The 26,247-nt window shown below is 41.9% G+C and overlaps 1 protein-coding gene across 1 annotated transcript in view; it reads right to left on the bottom strand.

The window, feature by feature from the left end:
• STRIP1 (striatin interacting protein 1) overlaps positions 1-26,247 on the bottom strand; it is a gene marked incomplete in the record, with an annotated part of 820,756 nt that overhangs the window by 673,309 nt on the left and 121,200 nt on the right. Inside the window, 1 exon segment of the mRNA XM_044076197.1 lies at positions 25,540-25,674. Coding sequence (XP_043932132.1) covers positions 25,540-25,674 — 135 coding nt within the window.

Raw genomic sequence — 26,247 nt, 5'->3', positions numbered from 1 at the left:
TTCCGGTTTCTGGAGAAAGCACGTTGAGGGGAACAATAACGGACACCCACAGCAGAAAGGGTCTTACCGTCCTGTTCACATCTGGCCAATGTGCTTTTAACCTTGGGTCCAAACAATGAAGAGGCTTCGATTGGAGCGTTGAGAAAGGAAGCCTAGAAGGGTTCCGCGAAATTACATAAGCGCATCCAGGCGTGTTGTCTCATAACGCCTGAACTCGCCTCTCTAGCTGCTCCTTCTGATGCGTGAGATATCAGGTGCATGGAGGAGTTAGATATCGATTCAATGGTGGCCAGCTGAGAGGCCACTTTGTCGTGGACCTCAACAGACACGGCACCAGCCAAAGTTTCAGAGAGCTCAGAAATGAAATCCCTCTGAAGCCTGGTAAATTGTGACATATAATTCAGGGACCCGATTGCAAAGGTCGCTGATGCAAAAGTACGCTTCCCTATTTTGTCCAGAGCCCGGGAATCTTTATTGCGAGGATGGACAGTTGGCTTTCTTCTTCCGCCAGATCCTTCTTGGTTGCAGCCGCCATCACCACAGCATCTACAGGAAGACATTTGGACCAATGGGGGTCAGTAGCAGGAGGAGACAAAATTTTATCTGGCCTCCAGGGAATGGCCTCAATGGTGTCAGGAGCCTTCCACACACACTGCACGACGAGCCGGACCACTTTGTCGGCAGGTGGAGTAACCCAGGAGGTAGGGGGCTGTGCGCAAAAGGCCTGCAGGAACACAGACTCTTCAGAGGTCAGGTTGGAGGGCTGCCAGTCACCTCTCTGTTTAAGGATTTCAAGGATATCACCAAAGGATACCTCAGAGGGTGACCAAGGGGACCCTTCCCCATCATCAAAGCCTGTGTCTTCAGTAAGAGAATCCTCTGTGGAGTCCATGTGTTTCCTCTTACACAAGCTTTTTCAATGAACTTCCTCAGAGGGAGAAGCTAGGGAAGATGACGCAAAAGGGGTTTACTGTGGGAGTACATCCTGAGGCCCTTGCGCCCAGTGTCCGCTAGGAGCGACTTGTGTACATTGAGGTCCAGAGGAGGGCAAGGAGATTGACAGCACAGTATTTCCAGCTGACACCAAAGCCTTCTCCATTAGTTGGAAGTCCGGTCCACCTGAAGAGGGGCAAGTGTCCAGGACCGGGGTCACCCCTCCCCTAAGTGGCTCAGCCTGCCGACTCGGAGTCCCTGGATGGCTGTGAAACACCAAATTATATGCACAGCTGACATCCTGGGTCATAGCAAAACTCTCCTGCCACAAAGGCAACTGCGGTTCCTTAGTGAGGTCCATAAAGCAAACCGTAGACGGGAAAGACTGTGCTATATCAAGAGGCTTCAAAGACAATATAGGAGGAGAATAAGTAGGGGTCTTTGGCAAAGGGTGATCACCTCCCAAAGAAGGATAGGTCCTGGGGGGGGGTGGGATACCTCTGGCCAAAAGCACATGATCCACAAGACGCAACATGTCGTGTTCAGAGAGGTTTCTAGTGGATTTCACGGACACTGCTGAGGGAGAGTCAGGTCTATCCAGAGATGGGGCAAGCTCGGTGCCCACCTCACCAGTCTGCACTGAAAACAACGGGGCTGTAAGGGACTGAACTACAGGTGTCTGCACCGAGGAAATCATTGGTGCTAAAGTTATTGTCTGCACCGACGATAAGGTCAGTGCCGAAGTGGTAGTCGGGGCTTAGGCTGGGACCGAACAAATCGGTGTCAATAACTGAGTTGTCGGCTCCGGGTAAGGTGTCAGAGCCGATGTGGTAACAGTCTGCATCAACTGGATAGTCTGTGCTGGTGGAGAAGTCCGAACAGAGGAGCCCCACGGTACCAAAATGGTAAAGGGCATGCTAGTCAGTGCCGAAATCACAGATGGCACAGATGGCCTCGGTGCCAAAGGTCTAGGTACCGAAAGTGCTGGAGCCGAAAAGATCAGATCCGAAGTGGAAAGCTTAGCCTTCTTGGGTCTCGGTTGATGGGAGTCCCCAGCCGGGGACGAAGGAAGTGACTTGGCCTTTGTATGTTCATCAGTCTATTTTCTTATGGGATCTTGGAGGGGTTGAAGCCTCTGAAAAAGGAGATTTAAATAGCGCCTTCAATAACAATTTATTTTTCCTCTCAATCAATGTCCGTTTGAGAAGTTCTTACAAATTCCACAGGGCCGCGGGTCAACTGATAAATGAGGCACACCCAAGCAATAGACATACAGGGAATGTGCATCTGAAGTAGGTAATTTATGACCACAATCTGAACATCTCTTAAATCCTGGACTACCTTTTTTATCTGCCATGATAGGAAAGAAGGAAAATCAGAAAGAATACCAGCAATGGTACTAGAAATACCCGAAGGTAAGGAGGAAAAGGGGTTTACCAATGATGGTAAAGAAGAAAACACCTTGCAGTAAATAGGATGAAGGGGATTGAGAAAAAATTTCAAGAAGGGATAGTCGCAAAAGCGATAAGGTAAGATAAAACAATTTTGTAACTTTTCTGAGAGAAAAAGTTGTTTTAGACTAGTATGACAACAAAATATTGTACTCTGCTCAAGAGAAGTAGCTTGACATGACCGAATGGAGACGCGACAAAATCTGGGGTAACAGGGAGAGGGGAATTCTGGGTAAGAGTTTTAGTGGGGTGAGAGAGTGAGAGGGGTTTACTGGGTGAGAGTTTGTAGCTGACGCAAGCTTGGAAGATGGCCGGCTCGGTTCACAGGTCGGAACCAATACCTACACGTAAGGAATGAACGAGGATTAACAATATCAGATCAAAGGTTGTGCCAGAAAAGAAAATCTACACCAAATAAACTCATTAAATCAAAAAATGCAAACATGAGGTCAGTGTGTGTGTGTGTGGAGGGGGCTGCCAAACAAGCCACTCATTCACAAAAAAGCTCACATCAGTGTTATGTAAATTATCATCAAACCCTAGAACTAAGGCTGATGTCAGACTTGAGATCTGTGCTACGAATTCATTAACAGAAAAAAAGTTGGCCAAGTTACTGGCACTGAAGACCGAAGCTGAGAAGGGCCCTTGACTAGAAGGAAATGCTTCTATTACATTTGGGGATACGGTACTGAAAAATCTGATTAGTTAATCCAAGGAGTTTTCCTCTTTCAAACTTCAAGAACTTCAGCAGAGGACAAACCAAAAAATAAGTTATGTACTCATCAAAACATTCCATCGGAGTTCCCCATTTTCATTTATCCTTGACTGATGGGTTTGGTTCTGAATCTTGGTAGTTTCCTTGGCTCATGCAATCCAAAAATTCTCCGGCTTCACTCCTGCACATGATGCATCTCTCCCAGTTACCTCAGATTAGAGCTAAACAGACACAAGGATATATGAAAGTAGCAAAGCAAGTTAGAATATGTCATATCCATTCCAAAGGGCTTTAGTAAGGCTGGAGGGAGGGAGTAGAGGGTAAATGAAGAAGGACAACTTGGATGGAACGTTATGATGAGTACATAACTTCTTTATCTGAAGTTGTCACTCTTCATTTTATCCTTGACTGATGGGACAGAGTCCCCAGCTACCTAGATCTTGGGCGGACTCAAGGAATAACATTCCTGAGCACCACTGAACCAAAGGATGCTCTCCCCCTGGAGACAAGGTCCAATTTGTAATGAACAATGAAAGTGTGAGGGGAAACCCAAGTAGCTGCTCCACAAATGTCACCCATAGAAGCTAGAAACTGAAAAACTGTTGATGTAGCCATGGATCTTGTAGAATGAGCCTTTACTTTTTTTAGGCAAGTCAATATTATTTTTGTCATAAATAAAAGTTGTACAATCTTTTAACCATCTGGTCAAGGTTACTTTGCTGACTGGTTCACCAATTTTGCTACTTGAAAGAAACAATTGGTCTGATTTTCGATAATCTTTTGTTCTGAGCAGGTAAACACACAACTGTGTATGAACATCCAACAAATGAAGGGTATGTTTTTTATTTGCAAAATTTGGAAAGAATACTGGAAGACTAGTAGTGTAATATTAGAGTCTGATACTACCTTAGGAAGAAGGGAGGGATTCATCTTTAAGGCAACTCTGTCATTATGAAAACTCAAGTAAGGCGTTTTGCAAGATAAGGCTTCTAATTTTGAAATCCTTCTGGCAGACGTTACTGCCACAAGGAATAAGGTTTTTCAAGATCAGTACCTGATGTCACATTCAGCAGACAGTTTAAAGAAAGGTTGAACAACAGATTATAATACTACAGTAAGGTCCCAGGAAGGAAAAAAAAAGTTCCTTTCAAAAATTTTAGGGAGTTACTTCCAGTGCCATTATGAAAGCTCGAAATCACTGCCAACTTAATTTAGTAATGGAACAGGAAACTCCTGCCTCAAAAAGAGAGGATAAGAATTCTAAAATCTTTTCGATAGGCACTGTGGGGGGGGGGGGGTCAATATTCCTTTCACGAGACCAAAAAAATAATCTCCCTTTACTCAGAGTTTGCAGCTGGATGGCTTACGAAAAGTTAGTAAAATTCTGCATACTGCAGAGGTAAGGTCAACTTGCCTAGCAGTTAACGGAAATGGACGAACGATGCAGTCAAACTGAGATTCTGAAGGTTCGGGCGAATGAGGTTCTGTGGATGAGGTCTGGAGTTGGATCCCAGAGTCCAAAGTGTTCTTATCAGAGAAGGCCAGAGAAAGGGGAACCATATTGGTCATGGCCAAAAAAGCGCAATGAGGATTACTCTGCTCTTCAACCTCATGGCTTTCTGAAGGAACTTCGAAATTAAGGGAAGTGTAGAAAAGCATAGAGCCCTAGGGAGGCCAAATGTGTAAAAGAGCATCCCTGGGTGACTATCCCAGTGGGGGATTAGGGCCAAGTAGTTGCTGCACTTGAGGGGTGAGGCAAAATGGTCACAGCAAGGCTGGCCCCACTGAGGTAGAAGGACAGACATGCTAAGTTTTTGCCTGCTATCACAATGGATCTTCCTGGAATATGCACTGCTGTCAGAAATTGGTTGGAAGAAAATCACCTACTGCCACACTCTGAGCGCTTCTCAACACAGAGGATAAAATATGGTTCCCCCTTGTTTGTCAATGTACCAAACTAGACAGGTTACCTTGTCTGTATCACAATAGTACCCAAATGAAGGTCAAAAACCAAACTTCTTTGATGAACACAAGCACTTTATTTCCTTAACACTGCAACACAAAAGAATACGTTTTCGACATAGAATCCAAGTCTTCATCAGAGATGAACAAATCACAGTAGACCTTACATCAATTTATACCATCCAACCTGTGCAAAATACAATGATAATTAATCATTAACATACCTTAATTGAACAAATAATTTAAAGGTAAAACAGTATAATAAGAGTTTCCCTTTTAAAAAAACTTTAAAATCGTTGTTAGAATCCATAAAATAATTATTAATGTTAAATATAAATGATATAATTCAACATTTTATACTTTGACTTTAAATTCATATAACATAAAACTATATTCATTCCTTTTTCATTAATAAAAAAAAAAAAAAAAAAAAAAAAAGCTACCTTTTGTCTTTCTTAATGTTAAACATACACCTAAAACTCTTGTATTTAGTGCCATCTTGTGGCTAGTTCTCAAATCACAATTTAGCAGCTCTTAATTTCAAAACAGAAGTAATGGAAATCATATCATTTAAACCTGGGGGTTTTGTGGAATCTAAGAATCTGCCAAAATAACTCCCTGTATTCGAGTTTTGCCTCCCACATACCCCCTCTCAATTCCTTAGGTACTATTTCCAAAACATAAAAGAAAAGTTGCTTGCGGACAAATCAAAGTATGTCTGTAAAGGGCATTTTTGTTATTTTGCTTCCTAATTTCATAACTGTGTTCATAAATACGATTTCTTAATTTTCTCTCCGTTTTGCCTATGTAGAATGAAGTGCAAACCTTACAAGTAGCCATGTATACCACACCATTGGTATTACAGTTGGAAAAACATTTACTGATAATCTCCCTGTTTCTTGATGTAACTAGAATACTACCCATGTTGTGTATTAAAGGGCATTGTGGACAACTACCACATTTAAAAGTACCGGGTCTTTTTGAAGAAGTATTTGCTTTCCCAAGCTCAAAAAATTGTTTGAAATTTACATCCTTCGGAAAATAAATGTCAAATTTTTATTTTTAAGTGTCTCAAGGTCAGAAATCTCTGTAAACCTATTCCATTCTCTAGTTATAATTTGTTTTATTGCTGCATCTCCTGAAAAATCCATAATGTATGCATCCCATTTTTTCTCTTCCTGGGTATTAGTATTACCTTTAATAAGCTCATAATTAGATTTTCCAAGGATGGGAGCAAACCTGTTGTTCCTTTCCAAAACCACTGACTCCATTGTTTCTTGTAGTAGGGAATTTGGGTAACCACGTTTACTAAACATTTCCATTAATTTTGCACACTCGGTTGTAAAATCTTCTTCAACAGATGTCATCCTACTCACCCTGACCAACTGTCCTTTAACCAAGTTCTTTTTCTGAAAATAAGGGTGACTACTCTGGAAATGTAGATAAGAGTTGGAAAATGTTTCCTTTCGATGGATGCATGATGCAAAACTACCTGGTTCTTTCTTAATGTTAACATCCAAATAAGTAAGATTTTCAGTATTGTAAGTGTAAGTAAAATCCAAAAAGTTTGCGGTGTTTTTAATATAATGCAAAAACTCCATAAATTTCTCATGAGTGTCTGTCCAAAAAATCACTATGTCGTCCAAGAATCTTTTATATAACGACCAACAATCTATAAAAGGACAGTTTAAAATGTAAAGTTGTTCCCATCTTGACAAAACTAGATTTGCATATGTGGGGGCACATTTGGCCATTGCTACTCCTCTTTTCTGTTGAAAAAATTCCCTTGAAAAACATAAAATTGTTCTGAAGAATTACTTCCATAAAAGTTAAACAATTCCTAAAATCATTTGTAGTAAACATTTTACTGTCTCTCATAATGTCTTCAAACCACTGTAGCCCTATATCGTGGGGGATTGATCCAAACAGATCAACTACATCAAGAGTAACAAAAGCCAAGTCTGCTGAGTATAATTCTGGCTTGACATCTGAGAAAATCCCATGAGTCTTTCAGAACCAATGGGCTATCATATGACAACTTTTTTAATTTTTCATCCACAAATTTAGCTAAAGAGGATGCAACTGAACCCTCAGATGCCACAATAAGCCTAAGGGGCGGATTATTTGGGTCCTTATGTACCTTTGGAATTCCAAAAACTGATGGAACCCTTGGCTGTGAATTCAAAAGGAAATTGTAAGTATCTTTGTCAATGGACCCCTCAAGTAATAAATCATAAAGTAATAGTTTAACCTTTGAATTTGCCAAATTGACCTCATTAACAGAAGCTCATGAATATTTATCTGTGTCATTTAGTAAATCCTTCATTTTAGATTCATACAGAATGTAATCCATTAAACTGTCCTTTGTCCGGGTGCATAATTCTAATATCCTTACTGTTTCTTAGTTCATTTAATACTCTCCTTTCCACTTCAGTAAGGTTAGGAAAAATCCTGTGTTCAGATACAACCTTCCGGATTTCTCTTTCTAATATAAAATCAAGATTTTTCAACTGTGGGTGTAGTGGTGGGTTCATCGTACTTTTCCTCTTTAGTGTGGCTGTTTGCCTAGGTATTATATTATTGTCTTGAAATATTAATGAAAAATTCATTTTCCTAAGAAACATTTTTAAATCTAAAATAGATCTAGGTAGACTAGCTTTTCTACTAGGAATAAATTTAAAACCTTTTGACAAAAGGTGAAAATGCCCTTCATTTAGTTCTATGTTACTGTAGTTAAAAATCTTAAAATCATCTAATGTAAAAACATTACCTTGTCTAAAAATAGTTGTATTATCTTGTCCTTCCAGAGTTAATGATAGTTCCGTCTGAAGTTGGGTTTGTACTGTGGGAGATGGACAGGATTCTGGTTCCGAATCCTGTCCGACCTCCGTAAAGGGGGAATTTCTAAAGAATTGGAGTGATTGTCTTGCTCTCCATACTCAGCTTCTTGTTGAACAAAATCTACAGCTGCATTTTCGTTGTAATGGTGGGCTGTATTAAATCTAAAAGTTGAAGGTTTAGGTTTCGGATAAGCCCTACCCTTCCCTGTAGTCTTTCAAATCCCTTTCTATCTTGGAATGTTTCCTTTTTGAGTTGGCCACACATTTTATCTCAATATCAGAAAAAATATCCCTATACTTTTTCTTTTCATTTTCAACTTGGAATAATAAATCATTAGTAATACAAGTGTTCATGTTTTCAATTTTTTCAAGTAAATCCTTCCTAATCATTTCATTTTCTTTCAAAATAGTACCCACAATTTCTAGACCAAATTTGTCAAAAATTTTTACTAGTTCCTTGTGAAAAACAGAACCCTCCACCACATTGTTAGGAAACTTTGTAATACGCAAGCCCTTAGGCACAATTTCTTTGTTCAAACATTCCTTCAAGTACACACAATCACACCCAAGCCTTTTGTACTTTTCCAAAAAATAATAGAGTTCATCTAATCGCTCTCTATATGTTGTAGCATCATTGTCCTGGTGTTTTAATGCACCTGGTAATTCTGTAACAGAAAATTCTTTAGCTATAAATGAATTGAAGTCAAAACTACCCCTGGCAGAACTTGGTTCCCTGGGTTGTTAGGAGTAGAAACAGAATGTACCTCTGGCTGATGCCTGGATCCTTCCCTGGTAGTTGTACTACGCTAAAGGCGAGAAAATCCTCAAATTGTTGTCCATATGCTCTAATGGTTGCTGGAAGGATTAATGTTAGAAGATCCTACAGTACGCTTGGAGCCTTCCCTGGCGGTTTGCGAACCATCGCGACTTCCGTGTATCTGGTTATGATTAGAGTTGTTACTATTAGGTCCATTTGTGTGCTTGAAACTTTCCCTAGTTGTTTGCGAGCCATCCGCATTTCCGTGCAGTGAATTTGAATTAAAATTACCTCCGTTGGTAAGTGCTGCTGAAAGAGCAACGAGAGACGAACATGCTGGTGTCGATAGGTCTACCAGCTGAGTAAGCTGCCCAATCACTTTGCGTAGTTCACCTCTGTCCTGTGAACACGCACTTTCAAGGATGGTTTCACCTTCTGGACTCTCAGCCATCAGTAAAGACACAAAACCAATACAAAAGATGTATGCAAGTCGAAAGAAGACCAAAACCAAAAAACAGGACTTGCAAGAGTGCCCAAATGAAGGTCAAAAACCAAACTTCTTTGATGAACACAGCATTTTCACCTTTTGTCAAAAAGTTTTAAATTTATTCCTAGTAGAAAAGCTAGTCTACCTAGATCTATTTTAGATTTAAAAATGTTTCTTAGGAAAATGAATTTTTCATTAATATTTCAAGACAATAATATAATACCTAGGCAAACAGCCACACTAAAGAGGAAAAGTACGATGAACCCACCACTACACCCACAGTTGAAAAATCTTGATTTTATATTAGAAAGAGAAATCAGGAAGGTTGTATCTGAACACAGGATTTTTCCTAACCTTACTGAAGTGGAAAGGACAGTATTAAATGAACTAAGAAACAGTAAGGACATTAGAATTATGCACCCGGACAAAGTGCACAGTTTTAATGGATTACATTCTGTATGAATCTAAAATGAAGGATTTACTAAATGACACAGATAAATATTCATGAGTTTCTGTTAATGAGGTCAATTTGGCAAATTCAAAGGTTAAACTATTACTTTATGATTTATTACTTGAGGGGCCTATTGACAAAGATACGTACAATTTTCTTTTGAATTCACAGCCAAGGGTTCCATCAGTTTGGAATTCCAAAGGTACACAAGGACCCAAATAATCCATTAGGCTTATTGTGGCATCTGAGGGTTCAGTTAAATCCTCTTTAGCTAAATTTGTGGATGAAAATTAAAAAGTTGTCATATGATAGCCCATTGGTTCTGAAAGACTCATGGGATTTTCTCAGATGTGTCAAGCCAGAATTATACTCAGCAGACTTGGCTTTTGTTACTCTTGATGTAGTTGATCTGTTTGGATCAATCCCCCACGATATAGGGCTACAGTGGTTTGAAGACATTATGAGAGACAGTAAAATGTTTACTACAAATGATTTTAGGAATTGTTTAACTTTTATGGAAGTAATTCTTCAGAACAATTTTATGTTTTTCCAAGGGGAATTTTTTCAACAGAAAAGAGGAGTAGCAATGGGGGCCAAATGTGCCCCCACATATGCAAATCTAGTTTTGTCAAGATGAGAACAACTTTACATTTTAAACTGTCCTTTTATAGATTGTTGGTCATTATATAAAAGATTATTGGACGACATAGTGATTTTTTGGACAGACACTCATGAGAAATTTATAGAGTTTTTGCATTATATTAAAAACACCACAAACTTTTTGGATTTTACTTACACTTACAATACTGAAAATCTTACTTATTTGGATGTTAACATTAAGAAAGAACCAGGTAGTTTTGCATCATGCATCCATCGAAAGGAAACATTTTCCAACTCTTATCTACATTTCCAGAGTAGTCACCCTTATTTTCAGAAAAAGAACTTGGTTAAAGGACAGTTGGTCAGGGTGAGTAGGATGACATCTGGTGAAGAAGATTTTACAACCGAGTGTGCAAAATTAATGGAAATGTTTAGTAAACGGTTACCCAAATTCCCTACTACAAGAAACAATGGAGTCAGTGGTTTTGAAAGGAACAACAGGTTTGCTCCCATCCTTGGAAAATCTAATTATGAGCTTATTAAAGGTAATACTAATACCCAGGAAGAGAAAAATGGGATGACGATACATTATGGATTTTTCAGGAGATGCAGGGCAATAAAACAAATTATAACTAGAGAATGGAATAGGTTTACAGAGATTTCTGACCTTGAGACACTTAAAAATAAAATTTGACATTTATTTTCCGTAAGGATGTAAATTTCAAACAATTTTTTGAGTTTGGGAAAGCAAATACTTCCTCAAAAAGACCCGGTACTTTTAAATGTGGTAGTTGTCCACAATGCCCTTTAATACACAACATGGGTAGTATTCTAGTTACATCAAGAAACAGGGAGATTATCAGTAAATGTTTTTCCAACTGTAATACCAATGGTGTGGTATACATGGCTACTTGTAAGGTTTGCACTTCATTCTACATAGGCAAAACGGAGAGAAAATTAAGAAATCGTATTTATGAACACAGTTATGAAATTAGGAAGCAAAATAACAAAAATGCCCTTTACAGACATACTTTGATTTGTCCGCAAGCAACTTTTCTTTTTTATGTTTTGGAAATAGTACCTAAGGAATTGAGAGGGGGTATGTGGGAGGCAAAACTCGAATACAGGGAGTTATTTTGGCAGATTGTCTTAGATTCCACAAAACCCCCAGGTTTAAATGATATGATTTCCATTACTTCTGTTTTGAAATTAAGAGCTGCTAAATTGTGATTTGAGAACTAGCCACAAGATGGCACTAAATACAAGAGTTTTAGGTATATGTTTAACATTAAGAAAGACAAAAGGTAGCTTTTTTTTTTTTTTTTAAATGAAAAAGAAATGAATATAGTTTTATGTTATATGAATTTAAAGTCAAAGTATAAAAATGTTGAATTATATCATTTATATTTAACATTAATAATTATTTTATGGATTTTAACAACGATTTTAAAGTTTTTTTAAAAGGGAAACTCTTATTATACTGTTTTACCTTTAAATTATTTGTTCAATTAAGGTATGTTAATGATTAATTATCATTGTATTTTGCACAGGTTGGATGGTATAAATTGATGTAAGGTCTACTGTGATTTGTTCATCTCTGATGAAGACTTGGATTCTATGTCGAAAACGTATTCTTTTGTGTTGCAGCGTTAAGGAAATAAAGTGCTTGTGTTCATCAAAGAAGTTTGGTTTTTGACCTTCATTTGGGCACTCTTGTTCTTTCGACTTGCATACATCTTTTGTATTGGTTTTGTATCACAATAGTCCCTAGAGGGAGAACAGTTTGAAAGGCTTGCAACACTAAAAGTACTGCATTTGTTTCTAGGACACTGATATGCCGACTGGTCTTGATGGAAGACCAAGTATCCTGAACAGTCCTGCCCAGATAATGCCTCCCCCAACCCATCTTGGAGGAGTCCATAGTCACTATGGCTTGTGGTTGAAGTGGACAATGAGGCGACCTAGAAGAATGTCTTGAGTGCATCCACAAAGCTATATCTTTTCTGCAAGGACTGGTAATGAAAATCTGATCAGACACAGGCTGGTGAAGTATAGACCACGGAGTTCCAAGTAGCCATAGAAGAATTTGCATATGAAATCTTGTCAAGGGAACTAGAGTTAGATGCCAGGGAACCCAGGGTTTGTAAAACAAGAAGGGCTGGATCTTTCCTCTTGTGTTGTATGTTTTGAACTTGTTCTCTGATTTTTTTTGTAATCTCACTGGAGGAAGGAATGCTACAGTTTTGCTCCTATGAACTCCAAGCTCAGAGTTGGAGTAGGTTGAGATTTTTCATAATTCACTGTAATTCCTAGATTGGAACAAGTCTGTAGAACATAATTTCTTGCTATAAAATCGACAGATGCCTGGTCGAAGTGGTAATGAGCCAGTCGTTAACTACGGAAATGCCCATAATCCTTGCAGTATCAAGTGAGCTGCTACTACTGCCATGCATTTGGTGAACATCCGTGGGGGCTGTGGTGAGAACAAAGGGCAGAACTCTGAACTGATAGTGGCTAGCTCCCAGCCTGAAGTGGCAGAACCTCCTGGAGCGTTTGTCCATTTTTATGTGATAAACATCCTGAAGGTCTACAGAGCACATCTAGTCATACTTCTTCGGAAAGGGAAGACTGGATTGCACGACAATCGGGAATTTTGTTTATTGAATGGATTTGTTCTATAAACAAATCCAGAACTGGTCTCCAGTCCCCTGTCTTTTGGCATTAAAAAGAATCTTGAGTAAGTTCCGGACTCCAACTGGTGTGGTGGGACTTCTTGGTATGGCTTTTTTCGAGCAGTCTTTAGATCTCTAGGACTGCTGGCTCCCTCTGACTGGGTGGAACATTGGGGATTCTTTTGGTAAAGGGAGGGGGAAGAGAAAAGGGTACGACCCCCCCCAGATATAATCCTCCGCACCCATGTATCTGATGTGATCTATAGCCAGACGTTTAGGTACAGGGATAAGTGCCTGCCTCCAGAGGTAGGCAATCGGGTCTCTGTTCAGGAATGCTAATGGGGTTTCCAAGAAAAAGAATCTCCGAAACCTTGGTTTTGCAAGCCACCTCTGCCACATGGGTGGCGTCGTCCGATAAGGTTCCCTCCTCTGCCTTTGAGATAACTTTCACCATGAGCATCTTGAAAAGGCCATCTGGATTTTTTGAACCACATCTTTCCACCCATTCTCAGATTCCTGGAAAAGGGTCTTTGAAATGCGGAAAACAGGGTCTTTCCACCTTTGTCGCATCCGTATAATGTTTCTCTAACCTTTGGGTCAAATAAGGAGGATCTATCAAAGGGTGCATTGACAAATGAAGACTTAAATGGCTCCACAAAGTCACATCGAAGTGTGTCTTCTTATGGCAATGCTTGAATCAGCTTGCTCTGGTAAGTCCCTTCAGCTGCATGAGCAATGTGCCTCATGTACGAATTAAAACACAGACTCCATGGTAGCGAACAGAGGCAACTTTGTCTAGTGCCACATCAGAAACAACTTCTGCCAAGGTTCCTAGAGTTCCTTGATCAGATCCCTTTGAAGCCTGGAGTAATGTGCCAAAAAGTTCAAAGACCGTAACGCAAAGGTCAATGAAGCATAAATCTGCTTGCCAAACCCATCCATTGTCCAGGACTCTGTTGGGCAGATGGATAGAGGAACTTTCCTCAGCTAGTTCCTTTTTCATGGCCGCCGCTACAACCATGGCATCTACTGCTTGACCCTTTCCGCAAAATTCTTTATCTTCTGGAGTGGATAACATTTTAACTGGTCTCCTGGGAACAGGGTCAATATAGTCAGGTGCCTTCCATGTCCATTGAGCAATCAACTGGATAAGATTAATGGGCTGAGTCACGAAAGAGGTAGACAGGCGAATGCGAAAAGTCTGCAGGTATATTGATCCTTCAGATGTAGGGTTTTGGGACTTCCAATCACCTCTATGCTTAAAAATTTCCAGGATGTCCCCAAAGGAGAAATTATCAGGATGTGATCTGGGAGACACTTCATCATCAAAATCAGTACCTTCCTTGACAGATTCCTGTGGGGAATCTAAGTGCTTCCGCTTGCATTTTTTCTTCAGAGGTACCTCCTCAGGGGGAACGTCTGGAGAGGTACCTGAAGAAGACAGAATCTGAATCCAAGGGTCCTGAGGCTTTACCACTCGTTGTCCCTGTGGTGGAGCTGGCTGGAAAACTGGACTAGAGGAAGGGGCATGCTTCGAGGAAGAAGTCAACTGAGTGGCTGACCCAGCCAAAGCCCTCTCCATGGCCTTGAAGGCTGACCCTGCTGAACAGGAAAGGGAACCCGGATCTAAGAAGACTTCTTGGAACTGTGATCACTTCCCACTATGAGACAGCTCCTGAGACAGCAGCTGGTGCCGAGCTAATTCCTGCCGAAGCCCCAAGGTGCAGAGACTGCTCCTGAAGCAGCTGACATCAGAGCTTCCGAGACAGCAGCTGGTGCCGAGCTAATTCCTGCCGAAGCCCCAAGGTGCAGAGACTGCTCCAAAAAAGGAAGAGTCAACTCTTGCCCCTCAGGGCCAACAAGGCAACTACGGCTCCAAAAGGTCTCTGGACCCGACACAGCTGAAGAACTCTGAGCTTGAATAGGTGCCAAAGTCCCTGCGACTGTCGGAAGTGAAGCAGCTGACATCAGACAACTCGAAGCCAAAAACTCCAAGATCTCAGAGGAGGTTATAGGAGAAGTAGTCAAGGGGGTAAAAAAGAAGTTATGTACCTACCATAACGTTCCACGTTAGTGGTCTTCATCTCACCTTCTTTCTTGCTTGTTGGCATCGGAGCCAATCCACGGCTCCGACTTGGCCATCTTCTATATCTCGACAGCTGTTTACTGGCTCAAGGCTACCCCTTATTCCATGATGCCTAACGCTAGCTACTCAGATCTCGTTTGTAATAGCTAACCCCAGACATAGCCAGAGAATCAACCTGTCCAAACAAACAGGTTGAGCAAACCTGTAACACTTTCTCAGTCAGTACTGGAAACAAGCCAGTGAAACCAGGACTCCTCTCGGTCCAATAGGACAGGGGGACGGAGGGTAGGACGCAAGAAAGAAGGCGAGATGAAGACAACTAACATGGAACGTTATGGTAGGTACATAACTTCTTTATGTTAAGTTGTCTATCTCGCCTTCGTTTCTTGCTTGTTGGGACAGCGTCCCTAGCACCTACAATCCTGGGTGGCTCATTGGAACAGACTCTTCAGACCAGTGGAACCAAAGTTAGCTCTACTCCTGAAGACCATGTCTAACTTGTAATGAGAAACAAAGGTATGAGAATTTGCCCACGTGGCAGCGGCACAGACAGACTCCAAGGGCAACCTAGCCTGGAAGGCTACAGAGGTGGCCAAAGCCCTAGTAGAATGACCTTTCGGTTTGATAGACAACTCTGTTTCTTAGTTGATAGATGAAGGTAATAATGTGAGACAACCACCTGGACAGTCTCACTTTGGAAACTGGAAGACCCTGTTTGCCCCTAGGATAGGAAAGGAAAAGTTGGTCCGACTTCCTTATATCCTTCGTTCTGTGCAGGTAAAAACACAATTGTCTATGAACATTCAATTGGTGTAGTTTGTATTCTGCCTTGTTGGTGTGGTTAGGGAAAAACACAGGGAGGTCTATAAATTGGTTTAGATTATTCTGAGCAGACTTTTGGAAGGAAGGAGGGATTAGTTCTCAGGGCAACCCTGTCCTTGTGAAAAACTAAATACGGAGGACGAACACTCAGTGCATGAAGTTCCGAGACACGTCTGGCTGAAATAATAGCTACCAGAAAGAGAGTTTTCCAAGATAGGAACTTAACGGAGAAGGATGCAGCCGGTTCAAAAGGGGGCATAATCAAGGAGGCTAGTACCAAATTAAGGTCCCAAGGAGGAGGGGATCTCTTACTAGGGGCTTAAGGAGAGTAGTCCCTCTGAGAAAAGCTTTACATAGCTTATGAGACAATGTTCATATTAGAAAAACCAACAAGAAAAGTAGAGATGGCCACTAGTTGAACCCTGATTGTGACAGAAGCAGACTCAGAATGGAAAAGCTCTGTTAGGAACTGCTAGATTTCGTGCACTGGAGCTGAAAAGGGATCTATGTTCCTAGCCTCTGCCCAAGAGAAACGTTTCCATTTGCTAACATAAGTCTTCCTAGTGGCGGATTTGTGAGAGGAGACAATCTCAAGCACGGCTGGGGAAATGCTGGGAAGCCTAGCTAAGGTTGGAATTGGATGAACCAAGCTGTGAGCTGGAGTGTTTGCAGGGATTGATGCGGCTCTCCTGATTGATGAATCAGTAGGTATGGAATAGGATCCAGAGTCCAGGGCTGCTCGATGAGGTAATGATGCAGGAATAGAAACCAAATCTGTTGAGGCCAGTAGGGGGCAATGAGGATCATTTTGCAACCCAACGGAATAGCTTTCTGTATGAGTTTGGGTATAAGAGGGAATGGAGGGAAGGCATAAAGAAGTCCCCGAGGCCAATCATGGATCAGAGTGCCTCTGGGAAGGTGATCGGGAAGCGGTAAAAGGGAGTAGTAGTTGCTGCATTTGGTGTTGAAGGGGGTGGCAAACAGATTGCAGCAAGGCTGTTCCCATTTGCGGAAGATCAGATCCGCAACTACCTGATTCAGAGACCACTCATGAGGCATGAGAATAGCTCTGCTGAGCCTGTCCGCTATGACGTTGGACTTCCCAGGGATATGCGTCGCAATCAGAAATCGTTTAGAAGAAATCGCCCACTGCCAGAGTCTGACTGATCTCGACATAGGGGGTAGAACCTGGTTCCGTCCTGCTTGTTGATGTACCACACCACTGACATGTTGTCTGCTTCAATTGCAATGGTCCCAGAAGGCAGAGAGTCCTGAAGGGCTTGCAACACTAGGAGCACGGCTCATCTCCAAGACATTTATGTGCAGATGGTACTCGTAAGGCTGCCAAGTGCCTTGGACTGTCCTGCCCTGATAATGCCCCCCCCAACCCTATCAGCGAGGCATCCGTGGTCACTGTGGCAACTGGAGGGGACTGAATGAAGGGTCTGCCCTGAGTCACTAGAGGGGAGACAATCCACCAGGAAAGGTGTCTTTTGCATGCTTCTGTAATCATGATCATATGAGACATGGGGAGCTGTTGGAAGGACTACTGTGTGAATAGAAGCCACTGAAGGATTCTCATGTGAAAATGGGCCAGAGGTATCAGAAGAATTGCCGCTGCCATAGAGCCTAGGGTTTGAAGGACATACCTGACTTGTACCCATTTGCACTGCATGAGGAATTGAACCTGCTGGCGAATTGTGGACACCCTGTCCGTAGGTAGCTTTGCATACATGCTCCTTGTGTTTAAGTCTGCTCCTATATAAGTAATAGATCGACAGGGCAACAAAGAAGGCTTTTTGAAATTTATAGTAATGCCTAGCTGAGAGTAAATTGAAATTGTGTAGTCCCTGGCTTGAAGTTGATGCCTGGTAGTAGCAGTGAGGAGCCAGTCATCTAGATATGGAAACACCTGGAATCCTTGACGCCTCAGGTGAGCCGTGACCACTGCCATACATTTGGTGAACACCCTGGGGGCTGTGGTGAGACCAAAGGGCAGAGCTCTAAACTGATAATGACTGGCTCCCAGCCGGAAGTGAAGGTACCTCCTGGAGCATCTGTCCATCTTGATATGATAGTACGCATCCTGGAGATATATGAAGCACATCCAATTGTCCTGACCCAGAAAGGGTAGAATGGACTGTAGCGTGACCATCCGAAACTTTGTTCTTTGAACAGGCTTGTTCAGTCTGCCGAGATCCAAAATAGGTCTCCAGTCCCCTGTCTTTTTTGGTACCAAAAAGAACTATGAGTAAGTTCCAGATCCGTATTGGACTGCCGGGACTTCCTGGATGACTCTTTCTAGCAGTTTTGAAACTTCTATAACGGCTTGGTCCCTCAGATTGGGTGGAACATCTGAGGGGGACTTGCATGACGGAAAAGGGGGTTGAAAGAATGGGATTCTGTAACCTCCGGATATGACTGAATGTACCCATTTGCTAACTGTTTAGCCAGGCCTTTGGGTACACTGAAAGTCTTCCCCCGACTGCCACCAGAGGCGGACAGTCGGGCAACACTTCAGGGATGTTGGAAGGGCTTGTCAGAGAAAGATTCTCTGCTGCCCTGATTCTGCGGACCCCTCTGCCACGAGGGCGGCGTCCGTTGTTATGGTTATTCCCTCCTCTGCCCCTGGAGGAAAAATCACCACTTGTCAGGCGAAGCTCCCTGGGATTTGCGAAACCACATTTTCCCACTCTTCTGACCCTTGTGGTATGGTCTAGAAGGAGTGGCAAAATGGACTCCCATGGCAGAGAGAGTCTTGCCTTCCTGCTCACACCTAGTAAGAGTGCCTTTCACCTGTGGTCCAAAAAGAAAGGAACCGTCAAAGGGAGTGTTGGTGAATGACGCTCTGAAGGGTTCAGCAAAGTTACACAGCCGCATCCATGCATGTCTCCGAAGTGTCAAACTGTACCCGCGGCTCTACTTGCACCATCGGCTGCGTAGGAAATGAGCCTCATGGAGGGGTTGCCTACTGAGTTAAGGGTTGCCAGCTGAGAAGCCACTTCAGCTTGAGCCCCTTCAGCTGATGGATCCTGAAGGGTATCTCCGAGCTCTTTCAGGAGATCCCTCTGAAGCCTGGTGAAATGGCATAAGTAGTTCAGTGACCTCATGGAGAAGGTCGCTGAAGCAAACATTCGCTTCCCATATCTGTCCATGGTCCTGGACTCCTTGTTAGGAGGATGGACAGAGGAAGAGGTTTCCGCTAACTCCTTTTTAGTGGCTGCTGCTACCACCATGGCATCCACGGGAACACCGTTAGCAAGGAATTGTCTGTCCGAGGGAGCAGTAATAAACTTACTTGGCCTCCTTGGAGTTGGTTCCACTGTATCCAGGGATGACCAAGCCCTTTGAGCCACCACCGACATTAGTGGATCGAAGGGCGGAGAAACCCAGGAGGTGGAGAGTCGGGAACCGAATGCATCCAGGAATACAGATTCATCCTTGGTAGGGGCAAGGGTATTCCAGTTCCCTTCTGCTTAAGCATTTTTAGGATGTCCACAAAGGAAACCTCTTCAGAATGGGATCTCGGGGACCCTTCCGATTCATCCAAATCCGTATCCGAAAAGACAGACTCGGGGGAGTCAATGTGCTTCCTCTTGCACTTCTTCCGAGGGGGCTGCTCTGAATGATCAGGGGAGGCCTCGGAGGAAGAGGAAACACCCAATGGGGTGGTCTGGAGCACTGGTTCCCCACGCTTTCGGTCTGGAGGACGGACAGAGGTTGATGCAGGCACTATGGAGGACGGAGCCAGTGGGGTCACAGGTGGAGCTGACTGGGAGGCCAGCACACTCCTCATGACATCGAAGGCATCCCTGCCACAATGCAGAGAAGACTCCGGCTCTGAAGAGACCGGAATCCTCCTCTGCACCGAGGGAGACGGCTCCAAGGCTGATGTAAGAGCCGAGCTCACCTGCGCCGACGCTCCAAGAGGGAGAGCGGGGTCGGACAAGGGTCCGATGCCACTCGCCCCCTCGGAGCCAATGAGGGAGTCTCGGCACCCAGATCCCTCGACGGAAGGCACCATCGATGGGATTGGAGCAGACAACAGATCCGAAGGAGAAATCGTAATCTGAGCCGAAGGTTCCACGAATCGAACCCCAATAAACTCTGGCTCCGAGCTCAATGGAGTCGGAAGAGGAACATCGATAGAAATGGACGGAGCAAACACCTGATGCGGAGGGCTGGACAACATTTTGGTCAGTGTCTGCGACCAACCTACTGACCACTCTCTCCACGTCATGGTCTGAGAGCCTAGAGGACCGAGAAGAATGTGAAGATCTAGGACTACTGTCACTCTGCAAAAGGGGAGACCGAGGAGCCGAATGAATGGAGACTAGCGAAGGGGACCTCGGCCTTTTTTTAGTCCTTGATGGCTCCAAGGATACTAGTGGAGCAGACAACGAAGCAGTTTCCTTGGTTCCTGCCGGAACCAAAGAGGTAGTAGGCAAGGTAGGGGCCAATGATGGCTCTGAGCTGGGAGCCGACGATTTGGCCGGTTTAGGGGATTTCACTGGCTGAGCCTTGGCCAGTGAATCCTGAGGCTTGAGAAGACCTCTCAAAATAAGTTTATTTTTGCACTCCTTCAGAACTCTTGGGCTAAATGCATGGCAGATAGAACAAGAACCCTGCAGGTGCACAGTGCCTAGGGAATAGACGCAAGAAGTGTGCCCATCTGTCAGAGACATCATCTGACAGCATGAGTCACACTTCTTGAATCCAGACACTTTAGTTTCTTTAGACATACCCTGTCTAAAATCTTAGGCCAACAGGCCACACAAAAATTGACCCAATAAAGTCAACAGGCCAGCACACTAAGCACAAACACACAAAAAAGGCCTAATAAATTCGGGAAAAAGAAAATGGACAACACTACCACCAAGATGATATATACATTTTTTTTTTTTTAAACTAGGAAGCCTCTAACTCAAACGGCTACCTACCAAAGACTAAACACATCTACAGGAGGAGGGGGAGGGGAGAACTCTCTAATTTAAACAAGTTCTAAGGGGGAAAACAACTACCATACACTAGCTAACTGCACTACTTATCGTTATGAAATATCACAACAATTATATAGAACAGATATCTAAAAGAAAACCCTAATCTGACACAAAAAAGGCAGATTAATAAAGTTATACAAGCCTGAGCCAGTAACCATGAACCTTGCAGCTGAAGCGGCAAACGAGATCTGGGTATCTAGCACCTGGCATCATGGGATAAGGGGTAGCCTCGAGCCAGTAAAGAGCTCTCGAGCTATAGAAGATGGCCGAGTTGGAGCCGAGGATCGGCTCCAATCTCAACAAGCAAGAAACGAAGGCGAGATAGACAACTTAACATGGAATGTTTGGCACCTGAAGGTGTCGGGGCCAAGAGGGACCTGAAATTTCTCTTGTTCATAAAATTTTCTCAACCAGTCTCTCCACGTCAGTCTCAGACAGGCTTTTGGTGGAACAAAAAGATGCCGAAGACTTCAATCTATGTAGCCGGACCTCTGGCAATTCCCCAACAAAGGGATCAATAGATGGGGAATATCGACATGTAGGTGTATGCCAATGAGAAATATTTGGCACCAAATCACTCAACACTGAAGCTTTGCTCAAAGCTAGCCTCTGAGGAAATGAGCTATCAAATTGAGTCTGCGCCGAAGCACTTGGTGCCGAAGGTTCAAATGAAGTGGAGGATGTCTGTACAGACACTGCAGTATCAGTATTCCGAGCCCTTGAACTTTTTGGCACTGACTACCTTACTTCAACAGTCACTGGACATAGACATGCTTCTCTTCTTGGCCTTCCCAGAGGAAGTAGATGATAGCAGTTTTACTTTCTTACGCAGATATAGCTTCATAAAAAGGTGGAAGGAATTAGACTCTAATAAGAGTTTTTTTTTTTTTTTCAACTAATGGACAGTGACAGAAACCGGGGCAAATACTGCAATCCTCCTGAGATGATGTGGTCCTAAACAGTATACACACAAGAAGTGAGAGAGTCGGAAGGAATTTTGTGGCTACACTGCTTACATTTTTTAAGCCAAAGGGGCCCTTAGGTTTATAAGCCATACTACCGAGAACACCACATACATGACCAGGACATGCAATCAAACTAAAGTAGAAAAATTTTTTTTTTTTTAAGTAGAGAAATGGGAGAGAACAGTACACTGCAGAAAAATCTACCAACAATGGTAGGAAAGAAGAAGAAAGTGTACAAATAGCAAAAATGGTAATAACTAGTTTATACAAGTAACAAAGGTAGGAGAAAAAGGACAGACAACTAAACTTGGAAGACAAACACTCAAATAAACTGACTTGGATCAAGAGTGAAGGTGAACGCATTTGTCCAGTGCAGAGAAATGAGATCTGAGGTAAATGGGAGAGATGGACTATGGGAAGACAAATATTAGTTAATAAATTGACTTGGCTCGAGAGCGAAGGCAAACGCATCTGTCCAGTACCGAGAAATGAGATCGGAGATAAATGGGACAGATGCATTGTGGGTAGGAGTGAAGCTCGAGAGTTTCTGTTTTGCACAAGCTGTGAAAAAGACAAAGACAGCTCCGATGCTTGGAACGAAACATCAGTCAAAAATAAAATGAAAATTGACAACTTCAGAGCACTTCATTACCTAAAGGTTCATTTAAAAGTTCTGCTTTAACATACTTTGGAAAATTCTTAGTATGCAGCCAAGCAAATCGCCTGATAACCGACAACTTCAGTTGCTCTGGAACTTTCATTGTCAAATGAAAATTTACAAGAAATGTTTGGTAAATGGAGACATTCAAAAGATAAGAATTTAAAGAAGCAAGTTTAGCAATTAAGTTTTTTCATACTGCTAAAATAAGCCAGAAGAAATGGACACAATGACAATTTGTTTGAAGGTTAATATGGAAGTTGCTTACACTTTCTTTCCTAGCCTAGCAAAAGCTTTATGACCTGTATTCAGATGGAATAAGCTGCTTGAAAGAAGCCGATTAAGAAAAGGAAACAAATGCAGGATCTGCAATGGGATTCCCAAGGAGAAATTTAAGGGATTGTGGAACTTTGCACAATTTATCCCATGTCCTGTCGGCTAGTAGCAGTCTCTCAGGAGAACTGCTGGCTGCATTAAAAGCAACCCCTAATGCTGCTAAAACTGGAAGGATGGTCATTAGTTGAGTAGGACATACTTATAACTTTTTTCTTTGACAAAATGAAATGGGAACAAAAAACATGTCTGGGACCCAGCAAGAATGATAGAAAGGATAACTTCATTGGTGAATCTGAAAATAGATATTCCTTATACTCAGACAGACTCACAGTTATCTGATGTGGAAGCCAGGAAGACATAATCAAACCTATTTTCTGCACATCTGACTCTGATGTCTGAAGGGGAAGGGGGGACTTTTCTTTTTAAACTGAAGAGGAGATGGAAGGCTTTAAACAAGCCTTTGTCAAAGGCAAAGCACTTATCCTTTACTCGCTTAGCTGAAGGGGTTGAAGGAGTGGATGTTTAAGTTTGGGTACTCTCCCTAGGATTGTCTATAGGAAAAGGTGTACTTTGCTATATGGGCATCTCCTGGGGAATCCAGTTTCTCAGTCCACATTTTAAGCAAATCTCCACTCCCTGTTATGGTCCCAGCAAAGGTGGTTCTCCTTGCCTGAAGGAAAGTATCAGCAACCTTGAAGGAAGCACTTGTCTTTTGACTCTTAGCAGCTTCCTAAGCATCCATAGGTTCTGATATGGCCACAGTAGAATCAGTGAACAAAGCAGATGGAAACTATAGTCTCCATGGGTACTTTTCTTGGGGATTGCAGTGGGACAATCCATGAAACCAAGACCCTGTTCTATGACTCTACATTCAAATAATTCAACTTCTTTTTTTTCCCCTAAAATGAAATATGACTGCCTTTAAGAGTTTTAGGGGTAAGGACATACAAATTGGACAAAACTGAATGTGTCCTTCCCTTAAACAGGACAGACAGGACATGTGGGGATTTTTTAGGCAATCTGACAACCACACAAACATTTCCTCTTTCTCCTAGACAAATTTAGTGAACACAGGCAAATTCCTTGCAAAAAAATAGAAGTCCTCAACATAGTACTCAGCTGCCCACTTGATGAAAAATGGCAGACCACAGAACCTACATAGTTGCAGCAGAGAGACTTGCTGGTGGCTTTAACGTCAAACAGGTTCTGATTTTTTGGTGCCTGTATGTCTGCTTTTATACCGGCTTGTCCTCGAGCTCTAACAGTAATAATGGCAAGTGGAAAATGCCCTAAAGCTTTGGAAGCTTGACATCTGAACATTGACAGGGTATGCCCCACAGCTTAAACTACTGTAACTAATCTTAATGAGGAGCATGCGGTGTAATACTAGATAAAGGGATATTTTCTAAGTGGGGAAAAGCACAAGCTGCATCTATGCAGAACACCTTTTGGTACAGGTTTTATTCAGAGGCCAATGTGTACCATTTCTGAAGAACTGGATAAATTCTACAATTTTCAGGAAATTAATTCAGCCAGAGGAAAACAGGGAGATCTCAGGATAAATTATACACCCTTTTCTGCTACAGCGAATAAATCTACATTTCTCTAGGAACTGAATCCATTATGCATGTCTTTTCCAAGTTTACATATATTCAACAGATGATGTCATTTGTCAAAAGTAAAATCATTCTGTCAGAACCTGCAAATAACCAATATTACATTTTGTAGGTTTACATACTTTATTTTTTTCTACCCCATTAATACTTTATGTCCAAGAGTGACTATTGTTGGAGATGTTCACTGAAGAAAGATACCTGGACTTGTACACAACTTTCTCTAGCTGAGGAAGAGACATCAGACTAGAGAGGTACTTACCACTTCCATCCTGGGTTCAGGGGCACCACTCCTGAAGCTGCACAGTTGAAAAGCAACTGTGAATTACTTTCACCACACTACAGTGCTGAACGGAGAAGACACTACCTTTACAAAGAGCTGAATGGGAAGAAAGTGGAGCCACAGTCAAACTGGAAATGCCGTCAAAAGAATTAAAAGCTTAAGGAAAAGCATTTAAGTAAACTAAAACAGAAGACTGCATAACACATATTCTGCCCTGCAGTTATGTGAAAAAATGGAGTAAAACTTAGTTGCAGAATCTGAATAGAAGAAAAGTCAAGGAACCATCATAATGACAAATATAAAAGAGGGGGGTGTGATAGGGTGACTGAAATGGATCTCCCCAACTTCTGCAAAGCACACTGCTGAAATTTAAATGGAACATAAACTTAACAGCACACTTCAGTATTTTAAGTAAAACCAAAAGGGGGAAAAATGTTGCAGTTGAACTGCAATCAGTAAGTAGCCACAGTGTTAATTATCTACTTAATCTGCTTACCAGGTAAATGGGATGGTCAACAGACCCTCTTCAGCTTTGACCCAAGGTCAGCAAGGAACTCAAAGAACTAATCAATTAAAACAGTTATCCTCAAAGACTGATATGACAGTTGACAAGCCAATTCAATTAGGCACAAATTAGGATACAAAAAATACATCCAAAACTTGATACTAGATTTCAACAACTACGTCTTCCACATCTGTAGAGATTTATGTTGCACACTTTTTTTTAAACATAAATGAAATACAAATGTACCAAATGTTACCCATCACCCACACAACTTCTGAAATCATGACACACATTACCCACTTACTTGAAACAAAAGAACTTTGAGCAAGTAAAATCAAAAAACATGTCAACATTTAACATACACAGGGAGTTATAGTAAGCCAGTCTGACAATCACCACTTACCCTGTGCTAAATACAAGATTGCTCTAGCCACTTTCAACCTTTTCTCTCTGGAAGTAGAGTCCAAAGCATCCAGCAGCCTCATAACATGGGCTCTGTGCTGTTCTATATCCAGCTCTAACCATTTTCTGCCTGGCACTAGGGCAAAAGAACAAATGTTTAATTACTACACAATATAAAGTAAGCAAATTCTGCATACTAAAAGGAATTTAAATGTATTTTATATTCTGTTTTGAATATCTTGTGATTTCTGGCTAGCTTATTTTATGAGGACTTCCAATACATACATTGTACTGTTTACTATGCTGCAAGGCAGGACTGAAAAGTGTCTCTTAGAAGTCAAACCTTTTAATATTCAGTACTAATAAAAAGAAAAAAAGGCAGTGGAAGGATAACCACAATAAAATCCACCACTTTATTGAACACACACTGCAAAGTTTAGCTACAACACATATAGAACGATTAAAATGGATGACTGTGTTTTCGTCAGAATAACTTCAGATGAGCATACCAACTCTTAAATCCCCGTTTATATAAGCACAAGAATCCCCAATTAATCAATTATTCACACATAAAAAAAGCACAAGATATAGAATGTTGAATGCATAAAATCTATACAATAAATTTTGTAGACAAAATGTCTCTTAAAAATCATATTAAATGACGTGTGTGTGTATATACACACACAAAAAAAAAAAAAAAAAAATTTTT

This window comes from Protopterus annectens, chromosome 7.part0 (genome assembly GCF_019279795.1).
Source record: "Protopterus annectens isolate FY-2018-M chromosome 7.part0, PAN1.0, whole genome shotgun sequence".
In the NCBI taxonomy this organism is placed as follows: Eukaryota; Metazoa; Chordata; order Ceratodontiformes; family Protopteridae; genus Protopterus; species Protopterus annectens.
This window is presented reverse-complemented; position numbering and strand designations above follow the sequence as displayed.